Below are 15,364 nucleotides of genomic sequence, written 5' to 3'. Positions count from 1 at the left end.
AATCACAGTGAAGTGGTTTTTCCTTTAATATTTCCATTTTACAGGATGATTCTTGCTATAAAGCATTCAAAATATTTTATCATTCTGAAAATGTTACTCCAGGCTAGCTTAAAGCTCTCAAACGATCCTGAAGATAGGCTACAGCAGTAAAATGAGTCAGCTCATTTTACTTTGTTTCTAAAGCCAAAGAGATTAAGGTGTGACTGCCAACAAAATCATATAAAAACAGGAGCTAAGAGCCAGTATCCCTCCATCTCCTCTACTAGGCATTGGTACAACACTATTAGGTACCTGGCTACACCACCGGGGTGGGTGGTCAGCACGGGCATAAGCTCCCTAACCAACACATATGGCAGCAGCAATTATGCAATAGGTAGCAGAGGGGAATGAGAGAGGCCAGCACACCTACCAAGAAACCATTCTCTTTAGGAGAGGAGCACAATGGTTTTGCTGGAGCTCACAACTATTACCCACTTAAGTGGACTTCTCAGTGAGAGTCCAACTATTTGGAACATGCTGTAGCAGGTTCTCACATTCACATAGTGATTACTCTTTAATTTGTAGTATATACAGCCTAAAAAAGGCATCTTTGCCTTTGCAGTATATCACACTTTCATACAATGGTATATTGCAATTAATGCATAGATCAAGCCCATGCAAGGGCTTTCTCATTGTGAAATGGTTCTTTGTATTTATTTTTATTGCTTGGGGACCTACATTAATCACTGAAATTAATTTTTTTAAACATATGAATAGCTTTTCTTTGTTTATATGTTCCTGCCAATACACAGAAAACCACTGAAATCTCCCTGCATGTTTCATTATAACTCCTCAGAAACCTATTCGTTACTCTTTGTGATTTATATGTGGCCCTACAAAACAATTGAGCTTCTGAGTCAATCTACCCTTAAATAAGCCCTTCAGTTTCCTGAATGCTAATTGACCTGCTTCTTTTACTGGGGAGATGTTGTTTTCCTGTTAGTAAAATGTTAGGGTGGCATCCTGCATGCAAAGATCCTACTTAAAATCTGTAAGTTGCACAAAAATCAATATAAGGCTATGTTAACAGGCATTAGGATATTACACGCAGAGCAGCTGCAGATATTTTATCACATACTTTATAATCTTATTTTAAATTCACTAAATATACTGAAATAGGGGAGGGGAGGAAATCAATCCCTGCATAGAAAGACTTCAAGACCAGTATAACAGCACCTTGGCTGGCAAGCTTGTTTCTAGCCACTATGCCTAGTCAAGGGGAGGGGCACTTGAGGCTTGGTAGGCCTGTTTTGGTGTGGGGGCAGTTTGGCCTGCTCCTAGGCCTGCTGAGGCTGAGCAGGGGGTAAGGTTTTGGAAGGCTCTTGAAGGTTTTGGCCTGGTAGGCCCAGGTGGAGAACTGGGCCTAATTTGTGTGTATATTCCTTTTCCCTGAATCTCTTTTGTGTTTCTGTATATGTTTGTAAATGTCACTCACATTTAGTCCTCCAATTCTGTGAGAGTGTTTTTATTTTACTCCCTTGCAGGTAAAATACCTTTCTGTCCTTTTGCCCTGGGCAGCTCATGGCTCAAAACTTGGACAAATAAACATTGTTAATTGAGAAAAAAAAACAGGAGTACTGTACCCTGTCAAAATGATTGAATGATGCTCTGAAGTCATTCATTTGTTCCTGGGTGATACCCTTGGCATCTCTGGTGAGGATCTGAGTCTCAACCTCATTGATAGTTCGTGCAATGGTGGTGAGTAAGAGCTCCCATCCAACACGGATGTGCTATAAGAAAGAAAACACTGATTCAATAAAGTATCAAATACATTTTTCTAAGAATATTGGAAGCATGGAAAGCAAAACATCATCTCTAAATATTTGTGGTACCTCTTCCATACCACCAACTCTCTATTATGACCAATGATCATTAAAAATACAAATCACATTCAGGAAAGTATAGAACAGTTGCTTCATTAAAAGTAAAAATAAGTGAAAACAAAACAAGTCCTATGAGATTATCAGAATGCCTGTCAAATTCCATCCTCTTTTGTAGTTTCTTCAGATCAGAGACAGGTTAGAAGAGGGCAGGATAGAATCATAGAATCAACCAGGTTGGAAGAGACCTCCAACATCATCCAGTCCAACCCAGCACCCAGCCCTATCCAGTCAACTAGACCATGGCACCAGGAGCCTCACCCAGTCTTTTCCTGAACACCCCCACAAATAGGAAAAGGAATAAATAGCTACCTCCATGGTGTAGTTGGTGTGCTTGTTGTCAAACACCAAAGCTTCCTGTATAAGCTGATGATCTCCTTCCAGTTTGTCAATGTTGTGTTTATAATTAATGATATTGTGCTCATATTGCTTCAGCTGATTCATCTGGTCCTCTAAAGGCCCTGTCATTTCAATAGAGCTGCGGGCAATTTCCTGTTGAAAGAAACAAAAACAGCCCCCCCATCCCACAAAATTAAGCTTTAGATTTGCTAATTTGACCAACTTTCAAATAAATATGCAATATATTCATACTAAGAAGTAATATATTCATACATGGAAGACAAGGAATTTGATAGAAAGCACATCTCAAAAGGAATGTGGCACATACATTTCTATAATTAGTATGGCAACTCCACTGATCCTTGCATCTTTCCTTTCTAGAAAACAGAAGCTAAATTGTAATTGTTTAGAGACTGATTTTTCAAAGCTACATCTCAGCTCACCACCAAGATACAACTTTTGCCAGTTTTCACAGTTGTAAAAATCATCTTAAAAGGTGCTAAAAACTTCAGGATGGAACAGCTGGTGAAATACCACAGAGATCACTGTTGTTTGTATACAAAGCAGAGATAAAAGAATATTATGAGCCACTTTGTTCATCAGCTTCTGTGTGAAGGTTTGACACTCACCTCCATCTTGGTCTGGATCCACGGCCCAATGACATTGGCCTGAGCAGCAAATTGGCGACGCAGGCGCTCATTGGCATGTTGCCGGGCTAGTTCCTCCTGCAAGGATTGATCCCTCTGAGGCACCAGCTGCTTCACCTGTTACAGTGGGAAAGCAGGCACAACTCAATAGTTTTAAAACAAATGGAACCAAACATCTACAGTTAGTAATCCTACTTGGGCAGCCTGACCAGAAAGAGTGACATGGAAGAAATTCTCACCTCTGGCTGAATTTAAGTTCCAGACAACTACAGACTTGCACAGAATTATTTAACCTGAACTGCCTTTAGAGCAATTACTTTGTTTTTCTGTTGGAACACAGGTGATTTTTCAATCTCTAAGTAACTGTTCTAAGAACAGCCTTTTATTCAAATACAGCCATTACAACAGGATACTATGAGACATGTGCTACTCATGCTCTATACCTGAAGGTCTCTAATATGCTGCAAATACTTTTTTTTTTTTGCTTACCCTTCTGGATTGTGCTGGGAGACTCTGAAATTAGTCCTTGTTACTTGTTTTTTATAACCCATTGAGGGTGTGTTCTTGTCCATCTAAATTTATGTATTTGGCGATTTCATCCACTCTGTGCAATGATTTACCCTTGGCATATTATGTCTTGGTTCCTAATGAAATAAAGCTTGTGTGTTTGCTCTAGAAGCCTCTCTTTAATCCCTCCCTAGTCATTTTAAAAGGTAATTTAAAGGAATTGCCTATTTCAGTCTAATTGGACACAACATTCATCACAGAACCACAAAATAATCTAATTTTTGTACAACATTTATGAGAAGCAGAAGCTGGGTAGAAGAGACACTTGAACTGCTCTTTGTACAGAGAAAAAGAGCAGTAACCTTTTGTTCTGTTCTTTTGATGGCATCTTCTGGCCCATCAGCTGGCTACCAACTCTACTCTAACCCAAACACATAGTTCTCTTGTTCTGCCAGAAAGCCAAAAAGGACATAAGTAATACTGAGTGATGGGAGCAAAGGATATTGTGAATCAAGACCATTATAAGGGAGAGCATATGATGCTGTAGAAAGTTTATTGTGGCATGTGATGATCTTGAACAATTTACAGATGTACTGTAGAATTCTCTGAATACTTTCAATATTCCCCAAACTAGAAATGGTATGTTACACTGTCCTTTATATATTTAGCACACATTACCTTTTCCCACTTGCTTCGAATCTCTTCCACAGTAACAGTGCTGTAAGGATTACTCGCGCTTACTCTCATGCTGTAACTCTGAATGACTTTTTCAACTTCATTTTGGATGGACAGTATAGCCTGTCTTTCACCATCTGCCTCTGGCAGAGTAGCTTTAAACTGATCATGTGCAGAGATTAAACTCTAAAATCAGAAAGAGAGAGGGAAAGCATGAACACTTTAATGTGTGGCTCAACATCTGGAAGATCTGTTGTAAATGAGCAAAGCTCCACTTTCAGCCTCTCCAGCACCCTATTAACATGTTATCTGTAGACAGAGGAAATAGCACATGTAGATACACTAATGAAAGACTCACAGATCCACAGACTGCATTGGGTTGCAAGGGATCCTGAAAGGTCATCTTGTCCAACAACCTGCAGTGAGCAGGAACACCCCCAACTGCATCAGGCTGCCCAGGGACACATCAAGTCTGACCTTGTATGTCTCCAAGGAGGGGGCCTCAACCACACTCAGGCAACCTGCTTCAGTAGTTTACTACTGTCATTGCAAAGAACTTCCTCTTTATGTCCAACCTAAATCTTCCCTGCTCCAGTTTAAAACCATTGTCCTATATCCTGTAGCTGCAAGCCCTTCTAAACAGTCTTTCTCACAGGTCCCTTTCAGATATTGAAATGCAGTTATAAGGTCTCCCCAAAGCCATATCTTCTCCAGGCTGAACAATCCTAACTCTTTCAGCCTGTCTTCTCCTTATTGACTTTACCAGGATCATTGCTTCTTCCATGATCCCTACAATATGCTTCCATATCAATGAAAAAAAACTATAGTAGAGCATACATTGTTTACCATCAAGGAACCTTTTGTCTTACACATGTTCTGCTTTCCGAGAAAGAAAAACTTCCTTTCTTGTTTTCCCTGTGACTTCAAGCCAAAAACACAGGCAACATTTACCTGAATTTCCTCTATGCTATGAACAATAAACATATCCTGTAGGTCTTCCATAGCACCTTCCATCCAGTTGTTGAAAGGAGCAGCTCTTTTGGCAAACTCCAGGTGAAGCTGATCAATTGTTTCAAGCAATTTCTCTGTCCTCTGTAGAGGTTAGGAAAGATACATTCCTTTGTTACTAGGGCAAGATCTAACTCCCCACACATACCCACCCATGCACAAAGTCATGCCTCAACTTTTCAAAAGCAATTGATTGTACTGTTGACTAATTTCACCACCTGCATAGAATCACTGTAGTGAAGATACTTTCATATCCAACATGTTAAAAGGAATACATCCTTTTTGAAGGATAAGAGGTAAAATTACTTTTCACTACTGATACTTTAAGTATTTTTGGTTTTGTAATCTATCTACAAGTCAATTAAAATCTGCTAATCTGGCTTTAGCAATTTCTTCTAAGTATCAAATGAAAGACTTGGTCATCCAGTTCTCACCTTGGCATACACGTGTGTGACTTACTTTCCAAAATCTTGTTTCTTAAGAAGAGAGTATCTCAGTGCTTTGGAGTATTTACTACCAAAAAAGCTAACTCAGTTCTGGCCACTACCCTGGTTAATCTCTAACAAATAGGAAAATAGAAGCTTCTGATGTTTTTTGTTATCTTGTTAGACATCAAATTCCTAAAGAATAACACTATAAATCACTGCTTTAAAACTGTTCTTGGCAGCTGAGTGCAGTCAAGTCTACTCTGAGCAGTTCAATCTGCTTGCAAATGAAACCATGCCAAAATAAAATGGAGATCTGAGGAAAGGGTTTATTGCCCTTTGGATTCCAAAGTGAATGCTCAATAGCACTGATTCCAGATCCAAAACAAATGGTACATTATCCCCTCCTTGCCTCACCTAGGTTAATAATCACTGTTAAATTATTTACCTCCAGTGCCTCTCTCCTTTTCTGAGTAAGTGTTCCCAGGCTGTCCCATTGGTCACATATCTTTTGGCACCTATCATTGACACTTGCAGCATCATGGTAGTCCAGTTCACTAAAAAAGAGTGAAGACAAAATTCTGTGTGACTTTCTGAAAGACACAAGCAGTTGTACTGTCCACAGTCTGGCCCTCAGTAATTCCTCCCCTCTTTTTTGCAGTATTTCTCCTCCGGGTAAGCAAGACTTGGAGTATAGGCATGTGTGATCTAGACATTCAGCATTTCAAGAAGCACAGCACAAGACCTTCCACAGGATCAACCTCCTCTGTTGTGAGAAAAGTCAAAAATCCATCCATGGCACCCAGGTATCAAAGATCATTAAAGTGCCTGACCATCTTTGTCTCACCTATTCCTGAAAAACAAAATACTTCAGCCTGGGGCTTTGTCAAGTTCTGGAAGATTGGTACAGTTTTAAATTATTTGGCCTGAACTATAAATTTTGTTTAAAATAATCCAATTATCAGTTCCAGCCTCAAATGCTCTGAAATTATTTAACTGAGAAACGGACACCAAGTTGCATTTAAAGTATAACCTCTCTTTCATAGCCCTGGTAATACCAGTAGGGGCTACTCGTATCTGGGGCACAGAGAACAATTTTCATCTTCCTCTTCAGGATCTCCTCAGAGAGCTATACTCTAGAACTGCCTGGTTGAGAGATCAGGGATCTCTGGACCCATGTATGCCACCAAACTGCATTTTTTCATTTCAGTTGTACATAATCCCCTTGGTTTTGCTGCAGCCATCATGACCATAATAAAATACATGTGTTTGGCACTGTGGAAGCTCACTTTTATAGGTGTATCATCAGCCACTGAATTTAGCACTTGGCTTCTCCTTGAGGACACTTTGCCTAGTACTAAACATGGCAGAGACTGTGATTATGACAGCATAGCTGTATGAACCTAATACTCACTTTAAGGCTTGAATAAGACATTACATGCAGGTAGAATTTGTTCCCTTCTTTCAAGAGAGATGTTCATATACTGGAACCTGTCCAGAGAAGGGCAACGAAGCTGGTAAGGGGCCTGGAGCACAGCCCTGTGAGGAGAGGCTGAGGGAGCTGGGATTGTTCAGACTGGAGAAGAGAAGGCTCAAGGGGGATCTCATTGCTGTCTACAACTACCTGAAGGGAGGTTGTAGCCAGGTGGGGTTGGTCTCTTCTGCCAGGCAAGCAGCAACAGAACAAGAAGACACAGTCTCAAGTTGTGCTGGGGGAGGTGTAGGCTGGATGTCAGGAGGAAGTTGTTGCCAGAGAGAGAGATTGGCATTGGAATGGGCTGCCCAGGGAGGTGGTGGAGGCACCATCCCTGGAGGTGTTCAAGAAAAGCCTGGATGAGGCACTTAGTGCCATGGTCTAGTTGACTGGATAGGGCTGGGTGCTAGGTTGGACTGGATGATGTTGGAGGTCTCTTCCAACCTGGTTGATTCTGTGATTCTATGAACATTCTGTGATTCTATGAACATTCTTCTCTAGGCAATTGGCAAGAGGAATTACATATAAATAATTAAAATAAATATTTAAGTAGAAGTTGTCCTTTTGTTTGCAGCTAATAATATTTGACCTTTGTGGCCATTCATTCAGTGTTCTCCAAGGGCATAAGGTCTAACTAAGCTACTAAGTGTCAGTGAAAAATCAGGCACTGACAGCCCCACTGTATGAAGAAGAAAAGTTGAAGTAGAGCATCTCTAAAAGCAGTAAGTTTTCTGCACCTTTGCAGCCCAGGCCACAAATAACTTCTTTAACTTGACACAGCAAATGACACAACTGAGAAGATACAATCCTAATATAGACAGGATACAGTGTTCCCTGGCCTCTCCAGAGGTAAAGGACACAGGGTTCAAAAGGCTGCTAAGCAGAAGCTGTGCTATGTATACTACATTCCTGAAATTTCTCATCACTTGTAAAGCTGAAGCTGAATTAACAATGATCAGGGGTTTCAGAAACTTTCTTCAGTGTAAAGGGGATCAAGTTACTCCACAACTATCATGCTATGCCAGAAGGTGTGTCACAAGCTCATATACTCAGTGAAATTTACATTCTCAGTGTTTTTTCAGACTTTCACACTAACTAAAAAACAGTGCTGACTCTGCACACTGTGCTTTACTGCTACTCCCTTGAATAATCTTGAAGATACAACTTTCCTTCTAAATCCATTAGAATGATAAAATTACTACAAGTGCTCCTGCTATCAGGCATGAACCACATTTTTAGTCAACTCTGATTTTTAAATTGCTAACAAATGTGAAGTCATACTACAGAATGTGAAGTGAAAAGAGGACACGTTTTCAACACGGGTTTTGACTGTTTTAACAGTGTTTTAAGACTAGTTTGCCTATTCACAAAGGTGAAAAACTGAAAACTGGAGAGCTGAAGTCAAGGGCAGGAATCTGACAATTTGATCTTGGCTTCTGTTTTGAACACTACTGCACATTTGTTCCTGTTGGCTTTACAGATTTATACTGTTGGTGAGCAATGAATTTTAGTATGTGCCAAATTGCCAAGATCAGAAGTAGCACCACTGATTTACAGTACGAAACCACTGCAATTAACTGTGTAACATTATAAAATGAAATATGCCTAGCTTGATGTACACACCAAGAATACTTTACCAGAATAGGGGCATCAGTATGTAACACTGCAGTCCTGTCAGTGTGGGCAGAGTTTTGCTAGCAAAACTGTGTTTCACACGAGTGAATTAACAGCCTTTCCACAAACAAAAGCAAGTTCCAAACATAAAAACAGTGTTTTGATAGAGTAACTGCATCAGTACTCAGGAGTTTTGCTGCCATTCTTCTATCAGTCAGGAGCCCTGACTATTCAAATCTCTGACCTATGCAGCTGATGTCAGCAATACAGATGTAGCCTAAATAAATGTAGAACTGTTACCAGTTACGGTTGTGTTTTCTCTAGGTATAGTAGGCTGAGTGAACAGGCATTGGTCTTGTGGCTAAGCTGATCAAACTGGGGGTAAAGACTCCTGGTTTCCTATAGGAGAGCTTGTGTGCTTGACTGCTTGTGTGACCCTGAGGAAGTTTTTTAGTTTCCATATGCCCCACTTACCTTCCTGTGAAATGAAGACAATGGCATTTCCAAATAAAATACAAAGAGACTGTGAAAGTAAGTATACTAGAGACAATCAAATAATCAGAAAAGTCAGTGCATTGCCTGCTAGTTTAGAAATAGTTTAGGCATGTGAAGCCTTTCAAAATAACCAGCATGCTTGTGGGAAAATACTTGATATTGAAGTGAAGATGCTTGATCTGCAATTTGTGTGAGTGAAATTATTTTCTAAGCCAGTACCTCTTAGCAGACCACAAGAACTGAGAAATAAACACCTCTGGATTCCAATCACCAATGACTTTATCAGTAGAGCTACTTCTAAAAGTCTACTGTTAAGTCATTTTTTACATGTTCCTTTTCAAAATAATTTTGGCCAGTTGAATATCTATATTTGGTTGGGGGGTAAGGGGAAGATGAGGGAAAGGTCTCAGTGACCAGATAATATACTTACAAAGCTATCTCTGGAATTCTTATGTTGGTACCTATGACACTATCAAATTCATTGGAAAGAGTTTATCACAAAGTTAAATGTCAGCAGCTGCAAGCCTTTAAATGGAACATACTTCAGCTCCTGGGCAATGGCAGCGATCTGTTCCACTCTGTCCTGGTGAGCAGCCAAATCGCTCTCAAAAGCTTCATGTTTCCTCAACATGGCACGGACTTCTGTCAGAGAAGCAGATTCGTAGTCCTTCTGAAGTAAGACCTGCTCTTTGCCTGGGAGAGGAAATTACAATATTAGCCATTTTTTACTATTGGTAAGAACAACTCCAAATTTAGCCAACTTTTTAAAGTGAGGTGTGGTAAAAATCACTTGTATGAGTGCTGAAATCAGCAGCAAACTGTCAGTACAATAGCGTTAAGAAACAGATATTGTTAAAGATCTCTCAGTAATCCCTTGATTTTTGTATAGTTTGTATGGATTTTTGTTTAAACTTGCCTAAAATAAGGAGTATTACATTGCTTGAGAAATTGGCATAAAGATGATATATTGGCAAGAACTGGAGCTCTCTACTGTTGTGGTAAGTCTTTTGCAGAGTGGACTTGCAAAACCAGAAATCACAATGCTATGCTCAGCTTCACTTTTACTGACAATCTGTTACTCTTTTTCATGTTCTGCCTTCAATTTATTATTCATTTCAGCACATAAAAAAACAACAAAATAATTGAGATGCTTGACAGCCTTTTGTACCAAACATTGAATTTTAACTGGAAAACACCAAACTATTTACAAAAAGCTAGAGAAGCAAAGAGGAAATAAGAAACTGAAATACTACTCCTTAGGAGCTCCTGTGCTGAATGATTAAATCTATACAGACAGCTCCTACAACTGCAGCTCACCGCATGACATTCTACAGCTCTGCAAACTCTAGAGCCAGAAGGGACTATTGTTTCACTTGCTACATATCAGCTTATATGAAGTTTTCCCTGCATAACAGCCATATCATGTCACCATGAGTAGCTTATGCTCAGAAAACAGGCACTCAGGGCTGATAAACACTGTAGTTTCCCTTCTAGAATCTGCTTGGCAGCCATTTACAGCCTTGTATGCTTCCAGCAACTGTGTTATAGAATGGACTCTGGTTTACTTTCACAACATAAGAAGATTCTAGCTGGAAAAAGCCAGAAGCATGGTGGAAGCAGGAAGATAGGGCAAAAAAATGATGGTAGAGCGTATGTATGTTTAATGGCCCCTAGAAAACCTGTATGTCAGTGTATTCTCCTATAGCTCTTTTAAGTACACCTAAGTTAGGTTACCATTAAAAATCAAAATTACAAAGGAGAGTGCAAACCAGGGTACAGAATAAAGCAGAAATGAGTCTTTTATCATGTATTTTGTGTAGACTGTTCAAAACCTCATGCTGAACAAAGGATAATCAACTCAGATTCTATTTCTGTTAATAATTTCACACTTAACCAGTGGTGCAACTCTGTTCCTGATTGGATTGCTGGGGTACAAACACATAAGAATTCAGTAGCAGTTATGGCTGCCTACCACAAGAATACAATTTTTACAGTTACATTTCATTGGCAACATGTCTACAAGTTAGGATCAGACTATATGCCACAAAACCTGTAATTTTATCTGTTTTTATTCGAGGTTTCTAAAGCTGTCCCAACTACTTATGAGTGAGTTTCTAGCAGGCAAGTACTCAGCACCAACAGTTTAACTTTGAGCATTAAAACATTAGCGATGTTAAGGCCATCTCTGCTCACCATATGCCCACTGTTCATGCGTGGAAGCCTTCTGCCTGAATTTCTCAGCCAAGTGTTCAAGTCTTTCCAGTCTCCGTATTTCATTCAGCAGCCACTCTTCATAGCCTTTCTCAGCTTGTTCAAGTCTCTGCCAAGCGCCGGCAATATCCTGGGAGGAGAATACATGTGAAAGAGAGGATGAAACTACAATCTCTTTTTATCCAAATGTGCAGAATTCTGATTCATTCATCATTTTGCTCCAAAAGAAGGGGTTTTTTTATGCCTGTGTTTTGTAAAATCACAGAATGGTAGAAAATGTGGTCAGGCAGCTCAGGAAGTTTTGCGGTCCAGACATCTGCTCCTAATACAGCATCCTATTCAGGTGGGTTTATGAAAAGAACCCCAATACAAATACAGCCTTCCAAGCATAACTACATGTTTAGTGTTTTCATGATACACTGCATTGTACAAAATGCATGCTCTCTTATGACATACGTATGTCATCAAAATAAAAACACTTTGCTCTCAGAAGCTAACAGCAAAATAGTTTGAAGACAGTTTGGTGCATGTTTTATCAGGGATACAAATTCATTTAACTTTCTGTGGTGCACAAAGCTTTGTGGGCTTCCTCAAAAAACTGAAAAAGCATGAGTAGGAAGCTGAAGTAAAAGGGTCCTTTTTTTCTGCCCACAGGGTGTGAGCAATGACCCTTTTCAGAGAGTGTAGTTATTTGTTTATGGAATCCAAGCAGCCAAAACACAATGATAGAACAGAGTACAGAAACAGGTTTGCTATATTTCACAGGAAATGTTTTGACCCACAATAAACTCACGACAGTTACAAAGAGATGGTGGTTGGTAGAAGTGTTGGCACTGATTATTCTTAGCTTAGATTTAAAAAAATCGTAATAACTGTGTTGAGCAGTATCTGTTTCTTTAACTCTAATGACCAAAAGATCACTGAAACCAGTTGCTTTTGTTTAAATAAACAATATTTGGCCTCACTGATAAAGAACACTCCTAAAAGAAGCTCAGTATCATCTCATTGTGTCAAGACAATTTGCCCTTGGGGAAAGCCTTCAAAGAGTCAGAAGCAAGCTCCAACAAAAGTAGGATCCTAGAAAGAAAGGTATTTGTGTAAAAAGAGTGGTTTGATATGGATGAAGTTTCTGAGGCTGCCTTAAAATGACTTTACAGTTCGTCATGTCGAATTTTTTGTGAGAACACCAATAAAAAGAAAATGATACTGATGCCTTCTTTACTTACCGAAACCATTTTCCCCTCCGATGGCATGAAAGCTGGACGATTGCTGATTCTTAGTTTTGTCTGCAGGGTGTTGAAGTTGATCTCCAGTTGACACTTCTCTTGGACTTTGGGAGGTTTGTGTTTGCGGCGGTAGTCCCGGAAGTCCTCTAATTTCTTCTGCATAGCCTGCATTGTTTTTTCTGGGGTCCTGTTTTCCAGCCAAGGAATTGTCCGACGAATCCATTCTAAAAGCTTTCAAACCCATACACACAATTGAAATACAGGCAATGGAAAATCAACCAAACAATGACTATATCGAATACACAAACCCTCATCAAGTTTGCTCCATTTCAGTATTACTGGCTTTGATCAGCATCAGTGCCTTAGTGGCAAGTAAGCACAAGATTTATTTCCGAAGCTGAACAATACCTTTTTTAATTGGTTTGCCCAGATATTTTAGGTATTTCTAGGAATAGTCTGGTCTTCAGAAAGATGAGTGCATGTGTAAAGTGTTTGTAGCTAATTACTCAAGACTTAAGTTACTCCAGATCCCCTGCCATATTCAAGTGTGTTGATGTCTCAAGTAGTCATGAGATCAGGACAGACAACACTCAAGTAACTCAGTTCATATACCAATCTCCAGTCACAAGTACATAGTGCCAATGTAACACAAACGACTTTGTCTATGATCTCAGTATGTCTTCGCAGGCATGCATAGAACACCAGAGCTCTCACTTGGGGACTACACATCTGTAGTCCTAACTCAACAAACTTTCCATTTACCAGGAAAGGACACAAAATGCCCCCTTTTCCATTCAGTTGCTGCCCGTGTTCACACGTGTGCTGTCAACACCCTGACAGACACTGTGCAGGCGTGCTTTGTAGTACACAAAGCCAATGTGCTTGCATAGAGCAACAGGATCCTGCATGTTCCGTATGGTCAAGGCTGGCTATATTTAGAGATTATAGAGCAAGAAAGCTTGGTCTTGGGGCAGATAGGTGACAGCCCTCAAAACACCCATTTTGGCACATAAATGAGACTAAATGACTTGCTGGAAGTCAGTCAGGAAGTCTGTGTCAAGGGAGCCACCCAAAGCTTCACATCTTAGGCAACTGAGTTTTGTATCCTACTGCTGTGAAGATTTTCCCTCCTTGTGTCTTAACTTTGCTGTCTTACAGGGAGTGCATGAATCTTTAAGCTTGCAGTATTTCACTAACATAATTATCCCCATGTCACAGATACAGCTGTTTTTACCTCACTTGCCAGTCTCTCATACTCTTCCATCAACCTCTCATTTTCCTGATTCACAGCAAGCACCTTACAGATCCGGTTAGCTGCAGTCTCAGCCTGTAAAACGCAGCAAATAAACAGGTCATATTCATAAACACACCCTGAGAAAGGTACAGGCTTGGAGAAAGAGCAAGAACATGGCTGCTGCAAATAAAAATCACATCATTTTACAGTTGGTGACTTATGCTCTTAGGTTACTTAGACATATATCTCCTTCTGTAGTCACAGATTCCAGTGGCCTGAATGAGGCACAGATCAGCACAGAAGTCAGCTTTTTGTACAATGAAGCATTATGATACAAGACAGAATTTCACACTGCCATTTTAGTTGTCTAATAAATCTTTTATTTTCAAAGATGACTTAAGTAATCCTTTAAAGTTATCCTATTAGGTTATTTTTATTTTATAATCACACCAAAAGAAGCATTAGTTTTGTTAGTCACACCAGAAAGACACCCTGTGTAATTCAGAAGTCCCAGACCACTCTATATCTGCACACCACATATATGTGCACCCTTAAGAATATATGCAGCTCAACTAATGACAGCAAATCCTTTGATGCCTCCTGACAAATTTAGTTGTGAAGGCACTGTGTAGCTTTGCCATACTTAAAATTTACTTTAGTAGGTTGACATCACAGATCTATAATTTCATACAAATGTGAGTCTGGAGTATATCTAATCAAATATGTGTATATCTAATCAAATAAATATATGTGTAGACTCTTGTAAAGAGTATGTGGAACCTCCTCATAACCAGAAACGAGAGGCACAACAGTGTAGGTATGCTGTGATGTGGCCTACCAGATAGGAAAGGAAATTAAATTGTGGGAATGAAGGAAAAATATAAACTACTTTAAGAGTTGTTTTTTTGTTTGGGTTGTTTGTTTTTTTTTAAACACATAAGTTGGGTTATGTCCACTTGCAGGCTAGAAATGTATGCAGAAGAACAGTGGGAAATGCCATATTTGGAAATTATAATCTAATCCTGTAGGACAGATTTGCTGTTGTGGATCTTGCCTTTTATACTAGTAGTTTGATCCACAAATAGTTCTGTTGGCTTCAATGGGAACTAGGCACAAATACTGTCTTGGATGTCTTCTGTGCCTTTCTGCATCTTTATGCAATATTGAAAATCTAACCCTAAATTACTACTCATCATGACTAAGTCTAGAATAGTCTCAATTCCCCAAACTCAAGCATTCTTCTATGCAGCAAACATATAAGATGCTGAGGTACCAACAAATAACTCCATTTCACAGTATCTTCATATATACTTTTTTTTTTCTGAAATAGTCTTTATAATTAGCAAATAAAGACCCAAAATGAGAAATGAGAACGCCCTCTGGCATTAAAGAAGTTCAACCTGCTACGTGACAGTTGGCTAAAACAGCTTCAAGTGTTGGTTAAAAACAAGTATTAGCACTCAAGTAATACTTGCAATTGTTAATTAAAACCACAAAGTACTAAATTAGGGGAGGTTTAATAAACTAGTGGCAATGTGAAACAATCAAGAACACAGCGACCTGAAGTGACAATTGATTAATACCTGCTCT

General features: G+C 39.5%; 1 protein-coding gene across 6 annotated transcripts in view; it reads right to left on the bottom strand.

Annotated features, from left to right (window-relative positions):
- ACTN2 (actinin alpha 2) overlaps nucleotides 1-15,364 on the bottom strand; it is a 76,639-nt gene that overhangs the window by 6,751 nt on the left and 54,524 nt on the right. For all 6 annotated transcript variants that reach the window (XM_064158597.1, XM_064158591.1, XM_064158592.1 and 3 more), the window contains 10 exons: nucleotides 13,775-13,867; nucleotides 12,541-12,771; nucleotides 11,297-11,444; nucleotides 9,646-9,796; nucleotides 5,969-6,077; nucleotides 5,039-5,179; nucleotides 4,091-4,273; nucleotides 2,888-3,022; nucleotides 2,232-2,411; nucleotides 1,623-1,769 (listed from right to left, as the gene is read on the bottom strand). In XM_064158597.1, coding sequence (XP_064014667.1) covers nucleotides 1,623-1,769; nucleotides 2,232-2,411; nucleotides 2,888-3,022; nucleotides 4,091-4,273; nucleotides 5,039-5,179; nucleotides 5,969-6,077; nucleotides 9,646-9,796; nucleotides 11,297-11,444; nucleotides 12,541-12,771; nucleotides 13,775-13,867 — 1,518 coding nt within the window. The remainder of the gene's footprint in view (nucleotides 1-1,622; nucleotides 1,770-2,231; nucleotides 2,412-2,887; nucleotides 3,023-4,090; nucleotides 4,274-5,038; nucleotides 5,180-5,968; nucleotides 6,078-9,645; nucleotides 9,797-11,296; nucleotides 11,445-12,540; nucleotides 12,772-13,774; nucleotides 13,868-15,364) is intronic.

Source organism: Pogoniulus pusillus, chromosome 18, assembly GCF_015220805.1.
Source record: "Pogoniulus pusillus isolate bPogPus1 chromosome 18, bPogPus1.pri, whole genome shotgun sequence".
Taxonomy (NCBI): Eukaryota; Metazoa; Chordata; class Aves; order Piciformes; family Lybiidae; genus Pogoniulus; species Pogoniulus pusillus.
Note: the sequence above shows the minus strand (reverse complement) of the source record. Positions and strands in the feature narration are given on the sequence as shown.